We start from the raw sequence: 17,139 nt of genomic DNA on the forward strand, positions 1-17,139 counted from the left end.
AAGTCCCTAATTAGACATGTGTATGTGGGCCACATACAACCATGAGCTTGAGGCTACAGAACGAAGACCTGAGTTGGTGGGAACCCTGAAAAGGATGGGACAGGGGGTGTTAGTCATGGCTAAAAAAACCTCATGTGTTTTTATTTAGTGACTTGCTCTTGAGATACTTTCAAAGTTCTTCCTTGTGAAGCTAGCTCCCTTGGCTTACTTGGGACCAAGTTTAATTACATTTTTCTTTCTGATCACTAGATTAAGTCTTTTGTGTCCCTTGGAACACAGGAGGCCAGGCCCACTGGGAGGGGTGGATGGGTTGGACAGCCTGTGCATATCTTTTCTCCCCATGAGACTATCCATTTCTTGAGTGCACTCACTGTGTCTTTCAGTTTTATGGTGAGGCATATGATTAGTACTCAGACATACTTAGAAACTTGAATCGAACTAAAGAGAATGAATCATTCGCTGGAATTCTGTCATGAATGAGTTGTTTTAGATAGACACTACGTGCAGCTGTTTTGGTGATTTTCAGCTTTGTTGTAAATGTTACTGTTTCTGATCATTCCTTGGTGGTAGCATGGGGGAGTAGAAATAGTGGCTTGGGAGACAGGAAGCTTTTGTGCCAGTTTTGGCTCAGCTGAGGGACCCTGGGCACATCACTTCAGACCAAATGATCTCTAAACTCTATGATTCTGCTCTGTGAGTAAGTCAGCACAGATATGGGAGAGGAGAGAATTCACTTCATCAGTTTGGTTAATATGCTGCCATGCGGTCATTCTGACATTTTCTTCCAATGAAGTGGCTGATTTATTTTCTTGACTTGATTGACAAAACCCAGGTTTCTGGCCTAGCTCTTTGACCCTGGAATGAGACTCACAGAATTAAAGCTGTAACTCAGATTATTATAGTGATAAATACCTACTATTATATTGGGCAATTCAGGTACCAAAGGGTTAATAATATTTTGTATTAATTCTAATGATATGAGTATCATTATTGAATGCTATGTGCCACAAAGTGTATCAGATGTTAAAAAATAATTCTCATTTAAATCTTACAACAACTGATAAGGTAGGTAATATTAATCTCATTACACAGATAAGGAAACATGCTTGATTAGGCCAAGCAACTTTCCTAAAGTCTTGCAGTCTGAACTTTTAGCCACTGTGTGCTCATATGTGCTTTATATATATTTAAAAATGAATAAATGAGGCACTTCCCTGGTGATCCAGTGTCTGAGACTCTACACTCCAAATGCAGGGGGCCTGGGTAAGATCCCTGATCAGGGAACTAGATCCCACATGCCACAACTAAGAGTTTGCATGCCACAACTAAGACATGGAGCAGCAAAATAAATAAATATTAAAAATGAATAAATGATATTAGCCAGTAGAAAATATCAGCATAGTTTCAACTAGTAGGAATAGGAATAGTACAACTGCCCATATATTGAGTATTCACTATGTCAAACATTGTTCTAAGTAATATACATGGATTATTTCCTTTAGTTTTCACTAGAACTCTATGAAGTAGGCTCCATCATCGTTCCCATTTACAGATGAAGAAACTGAGATTTGGTGAGATTAAGCAACTTGTCCAAGGAAGCACACCTACTAAAACAACTAAGACTCCAAAGCTTCTGATCCTTCTACCACTCCAAGCTGCCTGTAAATAGCAGGGTGACATTTGCCATTTTCTCCTTTCCTTTCTTCTCTCATATTGAGTGTTGAGATTTATAGGTCAGAAACTGTAGGGCCCCTCTCTATGCATCAGTCACCTTTTCCCAGGCCCTCAGTGTCCTTTCTACGCTCTGCGATCTCTCCATGGGACCAAGGGTCAGATAGGGGAAGGGAGAAGCGGAGTGCTTTGTTGCTGATTTTCTACAGTCTCAACACAAACAACTTATCATGTTGTTGAGACTTAATCTTGCTAACTCATCTGTGAGACCAATTTTAATTTGAAGCCATCTGCCACAGACAAATGAGTAATTATGGCAGAGCCCAGAGGGGTGGGCCATGGGGAGAAGGTTGGCTTGGCCTCTTTCCACCTGCCTGCATTGACGCAAGTGACCAAGAAAGAAAATGACTTGGGTGGACTGTTGAGGCAGAGGACAGCAGCTCAAACCCATAGACTCCAGTGAATGAGGAGTGATGACTGTGAGGTCATGGCAGCAGAAGGGAGACCACTGTCATCAAGGCCAGGCAGAAGGAGGTAATCTGTGAGCTGGGCCAGCTCGCTCACCAGCCTCTCCTTTTCGCTGTAGTACTGGCAGTGCCTAGTGGTGAATGCCACTTGCCAGCTGGTCTCTCCACACAACATCACAGGCTAAGTCAAACTGATGGAGTGAAGCTGGAAATAATAGTCACTGAGCTCTATCTAGCATGAAATTTTGTTTCAAAAAGCTTTAATGTATCTTTATCTTATTTCTTCCTCACAACAGGCCCCTATATTAAGTAGGCATGGATATTATTAGCTTCATTTTATAGATGAGGAAATTGAGCTATAGAGTGTTTCCGTAACTGGACACTTGGAAAAGACCTTAGGACTTGCCCAAGGTCAGTCAATCTGTTAGGTATAAGCTGGCTAACATCTCAAACTCAGGAATAGAATCTGTTATTCTGTCTTCTAGAGCAGTGGTTTTCTAGTTATGCTTGATCTTCAGGGCCAAGGAGTTACGGGGGAGAGAGCGAGAGGGGGAGGGGGAGGGGGGAGGGAGAATGTGTGTGTGAACAAATGGGCTTTGGGGCCCTGACCTGTACTCTGCTTAGGTCTGTTTTACATCTGGGCAGGATTTCATTTAATGAAAGACTCTGCTACTGAAAATGTTTGAAAGCCACTTGTCTAGACTAATATTTCTCATTGAAAGTGTAGTGGGTTGGATTGTATCCCCCTCAAAAGATATGTTTGAGTCTTAATACCTGGCACCTGTGAATGTGACCTTCTATGGAAAAAAGGGTCTTTGCAGAGGGGGAAGGGATAGTTAGGGGAGTTTGGGATGGACATGTACACACTGCTATATTTAAAATGGATAACCAACAAGGACCTACTGTATAGCACAGGGAACTCTGCTCAATGTTATGTGGCAGCCTGGATGGGAGGGGAGTTTGGGGGAGAATGGATACATGTATATGTATGGCTGAGTCCCTTTGCTGTCCACCTGAAACTATCACAACATTGTTTGTTAATCAGCTATACCCCAATACAAAATAAAAAGTTAAAAATGCTGATTCCAGGCCCAAAACCCCAAGATTATGATTCTGTATTTATGCAACAGGGCTTAGGCATCTTCACTTTGACATTTTCCATATGCACAAAGTTTGATCTTTGAGCCAGTTTTAACCATAGACAGATTCAAGGCTCCTCTTGGGACTGGAACTGGATTGGCTTCCCCTGCTGATGATGCTCCCCTGTTGGTTCCAAGATTCAGTGGGTAAAGGGAGCAGGTTTGATGGACAAGAAATAGGTTGGATTAAACCTTCTGTTACACACGCACACACACACACACACACACACACACACACAGACACACACACACACACACACACACAGACACACACACAGAGTCTTCTACTTATTGTCTGCTTCAGGAAATTCTATCTGATAGAGCATTACCATTTTAACTTTAAGATTTAGTCCTTATTAAAGATGCAGGTGTCCATGTGAGTGTCAATATGTGAAGCCAGTATCAGCCATTTACTCCCAGCCTCTGGTCTTTATTTGAGAGCAGTTTTTGATAAGCTAGAAGAGGAAGAAGAGCATGATGGTCTGGGGCTAGGGCTGAGCAAAGGGGGTCTGGTTGCCAGCCTGAAGGCAAACTTCTTTGTCAGTAAATCCATAGAGGGCACTAGTTTATCCAGCCAAGACTGAGGGAGCTCAGCTGTTCCCAGTCCTTTAGTGAGCTAGGGGAGGGCCTCTGGGTCAGGTGTTTGGATTCTGTGTATAGGAGAAGTGCCTTCCTGAGAGTCGCCTGCCCAGCTGGACCTGAGGCCCTTCAGGAGTTCTGTGTTTGCTCACATCCCTGACTGCTCCCAGGTAAACAAATCTTCTTTCTGTCTCCCAGAAAGGCAGAGCTCCAGCACTGTGGCAGGCTGTTGTTATAGTTACTGATATATGACTTATCGCAGCAATTGTCAGAGCGATGGAATAAAATGCAATTTAGCACCAGCTGCTCGTAGGGGTTGTGCGAGAAGAGAGAGGGAAGAGAAAGCTGCTCAAGAGACCTGGGGAGGGAGCTGGCTTTGTGGGTTTATATATATGGTATGATATTCGAGTGTGGACAAAGGAGGTCTTATATTCTCAGTGAGTCGGGAAGAACCTTGGTGAAAATCAGCCCATCTCAAATAGCTTCATCTAGGTTTCATATCCCTGACATTCCACCAGCAATGCTTCATTCCTGTGAGTTAAGCACTGCTTTTATGAAGGGGAAGATCATGCCTCTTAAATTGTATTGGGTTGGTCAAAATGTTTGTTTGTTCAATGAATACATTGTTCAATACATTTCTTGAAAAGGAAAATATGTCTTTTATTTTAACTTAAAACTAATGAACTTTTTGGCTAACCCAATACTTCAGAATGAGTTTGCCAGGTGCCTTTCTTCCTCAGGTTTTCTAGAGCAATGGGGACAGATGGGAAAAGGGAAAGTGAAAGTGTTAATCTCTCAGTCATGTCTGACTCTCTGTGACCCTATGAACTGTAGCCCACCAGGCTCCTCTGTCCATGGAATTCTTCAGGCAAGAATACTGGAGTGGGTTGCCATTCCCTTCTCTAGGGGATCTTCTCAATCCAGGGATCGAACCCAGGCCTCATGCACTGGCAGGTGGATTCTTTACCATCTGAGCCACCAGGATGAAGAGGAGTACATCAAGTAAAGATTTGACCTACTTTCCAAACTCAGGAATAGGGCTGCTATTGGTAGTGTCCTCTTTGGAAACTCTTCTGTGCTCTGCACTCTTTCAAAACAGTTATGATGCTAAATGGGATTGAATATGAAAGTCCAGGATGTCTTGTTCAAGCAGCTAGCTATGTGCTTTTCCAAGAGATACACACAAGCCCTTCTTACTCATCGCAAGTATTTATCTGTCACCCATTATATACTAGGCACCAGGTCAGGTGCAGATGGCAGATACATGAAAACATGAAAAGTGGGGCATTAGATTATGCTTCCCATTTAAGAAATCATATAATTACAAAGTCTAGTAAGGCTAGCTTCTTTCCACAAATAAGGCTGACCTTACATATTTACTATGTGCTTGGTGTCAAGTGAAGGGTAGAGTCAATGGCTATATCATCCCAGAGGTGGGTGTGTGTGTGTGTGTGTGTGTTAGTCACTCAGTTGTGTCTGACTCTTTGAGACCCCATGGACTCCTCTGTCCATAGGATTCTCAAGGCAAGAATACTGGAGTGGATTGCCATTTCCTTTGTCTCAAAGATCCTGTGCTGGGAGTTCTCAGATTTCACTCAGACAGCCAGGGGAGCAGTATAGCCTAGTGCTTAAGAGGGTGGTTTTAGGGGCCAGGCAGCCTGGGTTTGAATGCTGGCTCTGACATTTATACCATCCTGTGGCTCAATTTTTCTCATCAGTATCATGGGGGCAATCTGAATAGTGCCTGCCTCCCAGAGTAGCTGGGAGGATTAAATGGTGTGAGATGCTTAGCACAGTGCAGTTGCATGTGATTCATTCATAAAATAAATATTTATTGAGTGCCTTTGATATTGCAGGCACTCTCCCAGTGCTGGGATACAGCAGTGGAGAAGAGAGATAAGGCCCCTTCTCTCTTGGCACCGTATTAAATGTTGATTCAGGCCCTTTACCCAAGGAACTTTTAATCTAGTATCTTGTTTTCTGCTCTGTCAGTTCCAATTCCTGGTCTGTGAGTTATCAGTTAGCTTATTTTCATTCCTTTTTGTTTAACTAGGCAAGTATTAAAGCTATGAATTCCCTTTAAACTCAGCTTTGGTCATGTCCCATAAGATTTGATGTTAAGTCTTTTCATTATCAGTATTTTTTAAGCACCTTGCAAGTTGGGTTTCGGTTTGTGCTATTTGTACTTTTTAGTGTATTGTGGTATTCCATGTTGATGACTCTGTATTCTCTTTGTTCCTACTACATGCCTCTATGTACATATGTGCTCAGTCATGTCCAGCTCTTTGCAATCCCATGGACTGTAGCCCGCCAGGCTCCTCTGTCCATGGGATTATCCAGGCAAGAATACTGGAGTGGGTTGCCATTTCCTCCTCCAGGGGATCTTCCTGACCCAGGGATCGACCAGGGACCGACCCAGGTCTTCTGCATTGGCAGATGGATTCTTTACAACTGTGCCACCTGGGAAGTCCACTGCATACCCCTACTATGCTCTGAAAGAAGAGAGACAGTGGAGACCTTCCTGACTTGTGGGGTTTAGAAGGGCCCAGAGGGAAGCAAGACTAGAAAAGCTCATTAATGAAGGGTACTGAGTGCTAGGCTTTATGGGTTGGCGTCTCTTCTAGGGAAGAGCCATTGGAGTCACTGAAAGGATGAAAAGGAATGAGAAGATTGTTATGTTATTTGGGGAAGAATAAGCCATGTCATTGCTGAGGACAGTTTGAGAGGAAGAAAGAGAGTAGAAGCAGGGAGTCCAGATAGAAGCTTTCATGCTAGTCGAGTGCAGGGATTCTCAAACATGAGCGGCATCGCAGTCCCCTGGAGGGCTTGCTGGGCCCCATCCCCAGAGTGTCTGATCCAGTCTGATCCAGATCCAGTCTGATCTGGAGGCTTTCACATTTGCATTTTCTAACAAGTTCCCCTGGTGATGCTAATGCTGATGGTCCCGGAAGCACACTTGGGGAATTACTCATCTAGGAGAGAGATGATGAGAACCTGAGGCAGAGTGGCAGGAGATGGGTTAGAGAGGAAAAAAAGCACATAAAAGATATTGGGAAGGAAAAACTCACTGGGCTTGGGGATTGAACATGAAGACAAGGGAAAGGAAGAACTCAAAGATAACTCCTGAGTATTAAACTTTGGTTCCTCGGAAGATAGGAGAAACGCAGAGGCAAAACTCCAAACATCTAGGGGTGGAATGTAGTCACATGAATGAAACTAAGAGATATGTGTAAGTTCCTGGATCCATCTGCATCTGTGCCACAGCACTAAAGTTTAAAGGCCTCCTGTCCTTCAGGAAAGAGCAGGTGAGGAGAAAACTCAGGTCTGTGTTTCATCTCCCCTTCTCTCAAAAGTGACCTTTGAGTAGACAAAGGAAATGAAGATATAGAGCAGGAGGTAGGGAGCATAGAAAGAGTTAGAATATTCTGGAAATGGAGAGCACAATTTTAGGTTGTGTGGACACTTAGTTGCTCAGTCCTGTCCTACTCTTTGTGACCCCAAGGACTGTAGCCCACCAGGCTCCTCTCCATGGGATTTCCCAGGCATGAATACTGGAGTGGGTTGCCATTTCCTCCTCCAGGGGCTCTTCCCTACCCTTCCCTACAGGGATCAAACCCATGTATCTTGCATCTCAAGCACTGGCAGGCAGATTCTTTACCACTATGCTACCTGGGAAGCCTGAGCATTGAATATATGTCAGCAAATGTTAATAAGGAAAAAGCAAATGAGTAAAGCTCAGTATGGGCCATGCAGGGTAGCTCTAGGATCCCACGTGAGATCACTGGTGCTATTTTGGAGAGGAGAGGGTTGCCATTATAGGGCTTCTCAACTCCAGCCTACCTAACCTTCCTTAGTTTCATGGCTTCTGACCCTGTGATGCTATGTTGTCCCTGGTTATTTCCCAGGCTGTAGGGAATTCTTACCTGCTTCTCTCCACTGGGCCGCCTGTAGCTGAGCAGGAGCTCCACAGCACCCACAACTTCCTTGCGGATGGCGTAGAGCAGTGCATCACCGACGTACACGCTGTGGTTCAGCAGGAGCTCCATGATCTCCAAGTTCTCATTCTCAATGGCAATGAGCAGGGCGCTCCGGCCCAGTGGGTCCATGCAGTTGATGTTGACATTGTAGTAGATCTCAGCCTCCTGGAGGGCCTGCTTCACAGTGGCGTAGTCCCCCTTCTCCACAGCATTGAGGAAGGCCTTCTCCTCAGCAGAGAGCTCTGTCTCTGCCCTCACAATCTGTAGGGGGATGCGGTCTCTGTATGGTGAGTAGTTGACCTTTTTGTAGTACAGTTGTGCCATGGTTCATAGCAATTTTGAAACCTAAATGAGGAGACAGAGGGAGATCAAAGATATTGTTAGATACCTGCAGCTCTCAAGTGGTCAGTTATGGAGGCAGCCTTGCTAGGGACTTGAAAAATCCTTAGCTGTTTTAAAGCTACAATCTTTCTCCTCTTGCAAAGGAGTATATAGAAGAAAGAGCCGGGCTTTTGGGTCAGAAAGACCTGGGTTCAATCTCTGGCTTTACCAGGTCTGTGACCTTAGAGAAGTTACTCAAGCTCACTGTGCTTCAGTTTCTTATTATTAAGCTTGTTTGTGTAAGTCACTCAGTTGTGTCCAACTCTTTGCAACCCCATGGACTGTATCCTGGTGGGAAATAATTCCCCAGGCAAGAATACTGGAGTGGGCTGCCTTGCCCTCCTCCAGGGGATCCTCCTGACCCAGGGACTTGAACTGGGTCTTCTGCATTGCAGGCAGACTCTTTACCGTCTGAGCCATTAGGGAAGCCCTGTTAAGCTTATCAATATTAATAGCATTAACAGCAGCAGGCCCCACGCTAAAGACTAATTCCTATCTCATAAAGCTATTGTGAGAGTTAAATGAGATAATGACTGATCACAGTAACTGGTAAAGAGCAAACCTCCTGAGACATGGCACAAGTTAGTTTTTTCCTTCCCTTCTGCTGTCTGGAGATACTCATGATAATACTTCTGATTGCTGATGCAAAGTTGGATCTCATTTTTGGCTACTTTTATCTGGACCGTGGGCCTCTGATAATTTGTAGGATTACATTTGCAGCTGCCCTGGATGCAGATCCTGGATTGAAATCCTGTCAGAGTGCTAACTGAAGCCGCCTTCTGACTGCTGCTCACTGGGGAAGGGGGTACTGACTCCAACAGACTACAGTCATGTACCGCCTCTAGCCCCTCCTGATGTTTTTCCTCCACCACCTAAACCAAGCAGCTGACATATCTGAGAATCTATCTGGTTCAATTCTGAGAAGTGACTGGTCTGCTTTACATGCACTACATCTAAAGCCTGATTGTAATAGAAGTGATTTCAAAGCAAAACCTATTGAGTTCTTACAATATGTTTAACTTTCTCTGGGAGAACAAGAATAAAAGATAATCTTTGCTTTTAATTGCATAGAATGAATCACAATATAGAGCTCTGCCTTGTAGTTTACAGACTGAATTCATGCACATTTCTCATTGACTCTTGTACTAGCCCTATGAGATGGGAATGCCTATCCTCCCCAGGGCAGATGAGGCTCAGATCCATGAGGTGACTGACTCCCCTTTCCCTACTATCCCTGGGACCTCCAAGACTCTGGAGGCTGAGGTTGGATGAACTTATTTAAGTGTCTTTCATTACTGAAATGTTTTGCCAGCAAAAAAGAAATGGAAATGTGATAAAGGGCCTCTTGTCTCATCTTCTGGATGTAAGAGATGATGAAGACATGTGGCTTCCACAAACATTTGCCTTACTCTTCCAGGTAATTACATCTCTGCTTTGGCAGAGTGAGCGGCATATTTTATACCAAGTGGTATTTGCAATTCATGCGTTTGTGATCTTCTGGGAAGTTAGTGTTTGAAGGTTAGTGTTGCCTCTTGCCCTGAACAGGCCCAGATGACAAATTTCTCTCTGCATCCAAATCTCAGGAGAGCAGACTGCTGCTTGGCTGTCTTGAGAAGCACTGATATTTTCTTGTGCTACTTTCAAGTAACTCAGCAATGACTAAAGAAAAGTGGCATTTAGAGGAAGCATTTGTCACTAAACAGCAAATTACTTTAATAATACTAATTGTAGAACGCCTCCCTGACTCTCTGTCTCCATTATAAAGAAAAAAGGGAGGAGAAAGAAGAGAGTGAGATCTCTTCAAAAGAGACTCAACAGCCCAATTCAGTTTACATTTTTTAATTAATCAACATGAACACACTGGAAGCCTTCAGCATGCCTAGCACTGTGCTAGTCATTTTTGGAACAGAAGAAAGAAAAAGGTCCCTGCCTTCATCATCTCCCATTTGGACCATTCCACACACTTATAATGAGTCATCCTGACTCCATTCTCTCCCCTTCCAGAATGTCTTCCATACCATCCCCAAGTTATCCTGTGAAACATAAAGCTGATCCTATTTCACTCTCCTTGGTTAGTATCCTGCTGCTTTTGTAATGAAATCAACACTCCTTTCTGAGATCTACTTACTAGGTCTTGGCTTGTGTTTGTTTACCTCTCTAATGTCATTTGAAAGCACTCTCTCACCTTCATCCACTGTTCTTTAGTCCTGTAAAACTTCGTTTGATTCTTCCAACATGCCAAGTTTTTTCCTACCTCAAGACCTTCGATCATCTCCTGGAACACTCTCCTCCAACTCTTCATTTTTCAAGCCTCAACTAAATGTCACCTCTTCAGAGATGCCCTCACCAACTGCTCTCTATAAAGTAGTTCCTTCATATTCTTCTCTCCATCATAGCCATAGCCTTTTCTCTTCTTTCTTGACATTAATCAAAATTTCTAGTAACACAGACATATGTCTTTGTCTTCCTGAGTAATCGTCTGTTCAGTCCAATTTGCTTTAAAGCTCAAGTGCAGAGGTTGCATCTGTCCTGTTTTTCTAGCATTCATCCAAGCCCAGTTCCTGGCATACCGTGGATGCTGGATATATGTGTGATGAATGAATGAGTAAACCTTCCATGATATTCTCTCATCTCTCTCCTTCTCACCCCAAGTTCTAGCCTACTGAGCCATGTTCTCTGAGTTACCTTTTCACGATCATGTGTTTGCACATGGCTCCATCCTACTTTTTCCATTTAACAAATTCCTCTCTACTTCAGCACCTTGCTCATAGGTCCCACCCTTCTCTGTGAAGCCTTCCCCTGATGCCCTCAGAATCTCCCCCTGGGTTCCCCACTGGCACTCAGATCACATTTGTTCTACATCACTCAACTACATCTTTGTCTTCCTGCTGTTTGTGTAGGGATACCTTGATTCTTGCCTTCCTAGCACTTACACAGGGTCAGAAACATGACGAGTGCTCAACAAATAGATGTTTAATGAACAAATACAATCTAGCTGAGGGGGTCAGCACAGTCACAAATGAGTACTAGATTTTGTGGTACTGATTTGATGCTTGGGGTTTTCAGAAAGGGCTCTGTGAGGCTGAAGTCTCAGAGGTTTCATGGAGAAGATAGCTGTTATCCAGTCCTTGAAGAATTAATTTAGTGTGAAAATATTAGGGTAATTCAGGTATCACAAGAACAAATGTGGTGGGCTTGATCATAGTCTAGTTGGGATAGTGTTGGGGGCATATTTTTAAGGCTATAATAGAATACAGGGATAAGAGATAAACTAAAATTATAAGGCAACAGCTCAAAACTTGTTTGACTATATTAAAATGATCTTAAACACTTGACATATATACACTACCATGTGTAAAATAGATAGCTATGTGGGAAGCTGCTGTATAGCACAGGGAGCTCAGCTTGGTGCTCTGTGATGACCTAGAGGGGTGGGATGAGGGGGGGGTGGGAGGGAGGTCCAAGAGTGAGGGGATATATGTATACATATAGCTGATTCATTTCAGTATACAGCAGAAGTTAATACAACATTGTAAAGCAATTATACTCAAACAAACAAACACACACACACACAAACCAAAAAAAAGAAAATCCACTTGCTGCCCATTTGCCACTTAAGAGGCTGTGCTATCATGTGCTTAGTTGCTCAGTTGTGTCTGACTCTTTGTGACCCCATAGACTGTAGCCCATCAGGCTCCTCTGTCCATGGGGATTCTCTAGGCAAGAATACTAGAGTGGGTTGCCATGCCCTCCTCCAGGGGATCTTCCCAACCCAGGGATCAAACCCAGATCTCCTGCATTGCAGGTGGATTCTACCATCTGAGCCACCAGGAAAACTCCTTAAGAGACTACTATGGAAGAAAAGGCTAGATGTCTTTTCAGATGGTGTGGCTGGTGGTTCTGGACTAAGTATTACTGCCACAGGAAGGTCTGTGTCCACGTTAGCAAGACACAGCTTTAAGGGAAACTGAAGACAAATGTGTCCCAGGAAAAGGTGAGAACACAGGGAACTAATTCAGTCAAAGCCCTGTTGAGTGCCAGGCACTATGCCAGGAGCCAGAGTGATAAATTGTTCCACTTTGGGGATAATTCATATGTCCTGGGCACTGTGCCAGGTACTGGGGCAGCATTAATACTACTCCTGCTTCTAGTATTAATAACAATGAAAGCAACAAGAAGTACATTCACTGAACTCTCACTCTATGCCAGATGTGTGAGTTATAGTAGTAAAGAGAGAGGACAGTACAATCATGGTCAATTTGCAACTTGAAGTAAGTATAATTGGATGATCTATAGTCAATTCAGAGTCTAGTGTTACTTTTCATCTCTTGCGTTTGAAATTAATCTGGTCTATTGCATTTCCAGTGGGCTGTGTTATAAGAAGCTTTGTGGTATTCCCCTGTAGAGAAAAAAACCTCTCCTCCAGAGGTTGCCTGAGAAATACTACTAGAGGGTGATTCCTTCACTTTAAGGCACTCTATTCTTAAAAACTACCCCTGGAAGGGATAATAAATTACATGGCCAATAGCCAGTAACACTTTAAGGTGAATTCCTTGATTAGGAAAGTTGCTGTGGCCTTGGGAGTAAAGAGATGTATGTTTAGAAGGACAGGGAAGATGTGATGTAGGGGAAAGAAGAGGCCTGGATGTCTCTTTTATGTACCCATGCCCACCTCTATACTACACAGGATATAAAATGGGTTCCCCATATAGTCTGAAAAATTGATGCTTTTGAATGGTAGTGCTGGAGAAGACTCTTGAGAGTCCCTTGAAAAGCAAGGGGATTAAACCAGTTATTATTAATTAATTATTATTATTTATCCTTCATTATTATTAATCCTAAAGGAAATCAACCCTGAGTATTCATTGGGAAGGACTGATGCTGAAGCTCCAATACTTTGGCCACCTGATGCGAAGAGCCAACTCACTGGAAAAGACCCTGATGCTGGGAAAGATTGAGGGCAAGAGGAGAAGGGGGCGGCAGAGGATGAGATGGTTGGATGGCATCACTGACTCAATGGACATGAGTTTGAGCAAACTCCAGGAGATAGCAGAGGACAGAGGAACCTGGTGTGCTACAGTCCATGGGGTCACAGAGTTGGACATGACTTAGCAACTGAACAACATGTTGTGTGTCTACCTGTAAGCTTATAATATATCTAATGACTTTCCTAGTTCACTGCCCTCTGCCAGTCCTCAAAGCTGGTGCCATTTGACCCTCATTGACAGCTTTTAGTTTCATTCTCACTCTAAACTCTGAGATCAATTCTTTCTCCATATGCTTGCTGTTAGTCCTACTCTGCCATTATTCTGGGAATAAGTAACTAATGATGGAATTTCTGGCATCTCTTGAAGATGGATTATAGGGAAGGTTCCTTTCCATAACCCTTCACTTTTATAGTTATGCTTGGCAGATTGTACTCATTTGCTACTAACCTAAGCCAGGAAGTGAGGTTTGTGTTCCCATTATTAGGCACTGGTCTTGAGGTGTATCCTTAACTGAATGAAATAAAACCAGCCAGCACTTCATCCTATTCTACAAGTGAACTCCCACTGTAGTCTCCCAAGCATGAAAGATTAGGAATGGTCAATCAGGCTGTCTCAGGGGGCTTATCATGTTCCCTCTTGCTGGTACTGCTTAGCCAGAGGAGTTTGTCTAAAGGAATCTGTGACATTTGTGGGTTCAAATGATGCAATTTAAAGAGCTAAATCAATGGGCTGGGCAGAAGAGCAGGACACAAAGTGGTCTCACCAAATCCCAGCCCAGATCATTGCCCAGCTCAGGCCTTTGTGAGGAGGAAAGCTTTCCATCTCACTAAAATATAGTGTCTTTGGGGGGACAGGGTATCTGTGTGTGGCTTGCACTCTGTGCCATAAGTATTGGGCTTGAATGGTGAAATCCTTGTGACCTCTTACCCTTCTCCTTATCTGTCTAGCTGTCCATCTTTTCAGAGCCCTTTAAGTAAAGTAGGTTTAATTTGATAAACTTATACAACCTCAAGGGTAAATGGTAGATAATAAATACATTCAATGAATATGTACCAGGCACTGTGATAGAAGCTGATTGTAACAGCTGAGTGGCTTAAAGCCATACCTCATCTAGAGAAAAATTGCATTTGAACAGGAACCTTGAATGCCCAATCCAATGAGTGACTAGAATGGAAATTTCATGTACATAGCCACAGAGGTGAGCTAGTCAGAGGAAGCTTGTGTGTGTGTACATGTATATGTACATACGCGTGTGTGTGTGTGTGCTTGTTGATTTTGAGAGCATTTTGACTCCTTTAAGAGAACTGCTTATAGAACTTCCTAATTTTAACCTAGTTACACTAATCTTTCCCAGAAAAGTCCCTCCTACAAGGGACATCAAAATTCATCTAGCATAACCCCCTGCTCAGTGAAAAAGACTCCCTGACAATATCCTTGTTAAGTGATTGTTCAGTTAATGAGCACCTCCACTGATGAAAACCTCACCCCTTTCTCACCTTTATGGTGAGTGCTGATATTCAGCAAAGGTGTCTCTATGTCTATCCAAAATCACCTGTTTCCAGCTTCTATTCCATGGCCCCAGTTCTGCTCTATAGAGCAGTATCAAGCAAATATGTCTTTTGTCCTGCATGACAACCCTTCATGTATTTGATTTCAGTTCTTGTGTCTCTCTCTGCCCCAGGAGTCTCTCTTTCTGTAGAATTATGAGCATTCTAGTGGTCTGCTTCTAGTTATACTATACTTTGTTTTTCTTAAAGTATTCTGTTCAGAAGTGAACACATTCTCTAGAATGGTCAGGCCAGCACAGGTTACACCATGGCTATTTATTCTTCATTTCTCATTCAGCAATGCTTTGCTGGGGTCAAGACACCATACTGTCTTGTCTCAAAAAGTACTTTAGACCATCCTGCATAGTTGTACATTATGCTTTTCATTTGTACAAATCATACCAATCCAACAATTTCATTGATTTATAAATAGTAATAAATTAACATTAAGCACTTATGTGCCAGATACTGTATATGCTAAATGCTTCACATACATTATTTAAATTATTCTTTACTTTCAGACAGTTATGATTAGCATCTCTCTCCTCCCAGATAAGGAACCTGAGACACAGAGAGGTTAAGTAATTTGCTTAAGTTCACACACAGTGGTGGGAATGGGGTAAGAGTCAAGCTCTGACGCTAGAGTCTACATTTTGAACTACTTCAATGAAAGTAGATTCTTTTGTAAGCTCCATAATGCCTATAATAGTGCTAGACACAGTGCTGCAATTCAGTACTTGTTATGTACCTAGTATTTGTCATGGCCAGGACATTTGGCGGTAGGGAATACAAATATACGTATATAAATGACATAGCTCTTGTCTTCAAACAATTCCAGGTCCAGAGAGAGAAAAAAATTAAAATAAGTTAAATTTACTACAGTCTGATATAGAGTCTAATATATAATAGGGACAAAGGGAGGAAGTGTTTAACTCTACTTGGGGAGATAATTGAAAAGAAAGCAATACTTGAGCTATGTCTTTTTTTTTTTTTTTTAGAAAAACTTTTTATTGTTTATTAGGGTATATCCAGTTAAATGATGTTGTCATAGTTTCAAGTGAATAGCAAAGGAATTCAGCCATACATATACATGTATCCACTCTCCCTCAAATCCCTGTCTCATCCAGGCTGCCACATAACACAGAGCAGAGTTTCATGTGCTATACAGTAGGTTCTTGCTGGTTATCCATTTTTTTTCCATTTATTTTTATTAGTTGGAGGCTAATTACTTTACATCATTACAGTAGTTTTTGTTATACATTGAAATGAATTAGCCATGGATTTACATGTATTCCCCATCACAGTCCCCCCTCCCACCTCCCTCTCCACCCAATCCCTCTGGGTCTTCCCAGTGCACCAGGCCCGAGCACTTGTCTCATGTACCCAACCTGAGCTGGTTATCTGTTTCACCCTAGATAATATACATGTTTCAATGCTGTTCTCTTGAAACATCCCACCCTCGCCTTCTCCCAGAGTCCACAAGTCTGTTCTATACATCTGAGTCTCTTTTTCTGTTTTCCATATAGGGCTATTGTTCCCATCTTTCTAAAGTCCATATATATGTGTTAGTATACTGTAATGGTCTTTATCTTTCTGGCTTACTTCGCTCTGTATAATGGGCTCCAGTTTCATCCATCTCATTAGAACTGATTCAAATGAATTCTCTTTAATGGCTGAGTAATATTCCATGGTGTATATGTACCACAGCTTCCTCATCCATGCGTCTGCTGATGGGCATCTGGGTTGCTTCCATGTCCTGGCTATTATAAACAGTGCTGCGATGAACATTGGGGTGCACGTGTCTCTTTCAGATCTGGTTTCCTTGGTGTGTATGCCCAGAAGTGGGATTGCTGGGTCATATGGCAGTTCTATTTCCAGCTTTTTAAGAAATCTCCACACTGTTTTCCATAGTGGCTGTCCTAATTTGCATTCCCACCAACAGTGTAAGAGGGTTCCCTCTTCTCCACACCCTCTCCAGCATTTATTGCTTGTAGACTTTTGGATAGCAGCCATCCTGACTGGCGTATAATGGTACCTCATTGTGGTTTTGATTTGCATTTCTCTGATCATGAGTGATGTTGAGCATCTTTTCATGTGTTTGTTAGCCATCTGTATGTCTTCCTTGGAGAAATGTCTGTTGAGTTCTTTGGCCCATTTTTTGACTGGGTCATTTATTTTTCTGGAGTTGAGCTGGAGGAGTTGCTTGTATATTTTTGAGATTAATCCTTTGTCTGTTGCTTCATTTGCTATTATTTTCTCCCAATCTGAGGGCTGTCTTTTCACCTTGCTTATAGTTTCCTTTGTTGTGCAAAAGCTTTTAAGTTTCATTAGGTCCCATTTGTTTATTTTTGCTTTTATTTCTAAAATTCTGGGATGTGGGTCATAGAGGA

General features: G+C 42.7%; 1 protein-coding gene across 1 annotated transcript in view; it reads right to left on the minus strand.

Moving 5' to 3' along the window:
* TRPC5 (transient receptor potential cation channel subfamily C member 5) overlaps positions 1-17,139 on the minus strand; it is a 309,416-nt gene that overhangs the window by 157,674 nt on the left and 134,603 nt on the right. Inside the window, exon 2 of the mRNA XM_020881534.2 lies at positions 7,780-8,178. Within this exon, the coding sequence (XP_020737193.1) occupies positions 7,780-8,157 (378 nt within the window). The 5' untranslated portion in view covers positions 8,158-8,178. The remainder of the gene's footprint in view (positions 1-7,779; positions 8,179-17,139) is intronic.

Source organism: Odocoileus virginianus, unplaced genomic scaffold (assembly GCF_023699985.2).
Source record: "Odocoileus virginianus isolate 20LAN1187 ecotype Illinois unplaced genomic scaffold, Ovbor_1.2 Unplaced_Scaffold_1, whole genome shotgun sequence".
NCBI lineage: Eukaryota > Metazoa > Chordata > Mammalia > Artiodactyla > Cervidae > Odocoileus > Odocoileus virginianus.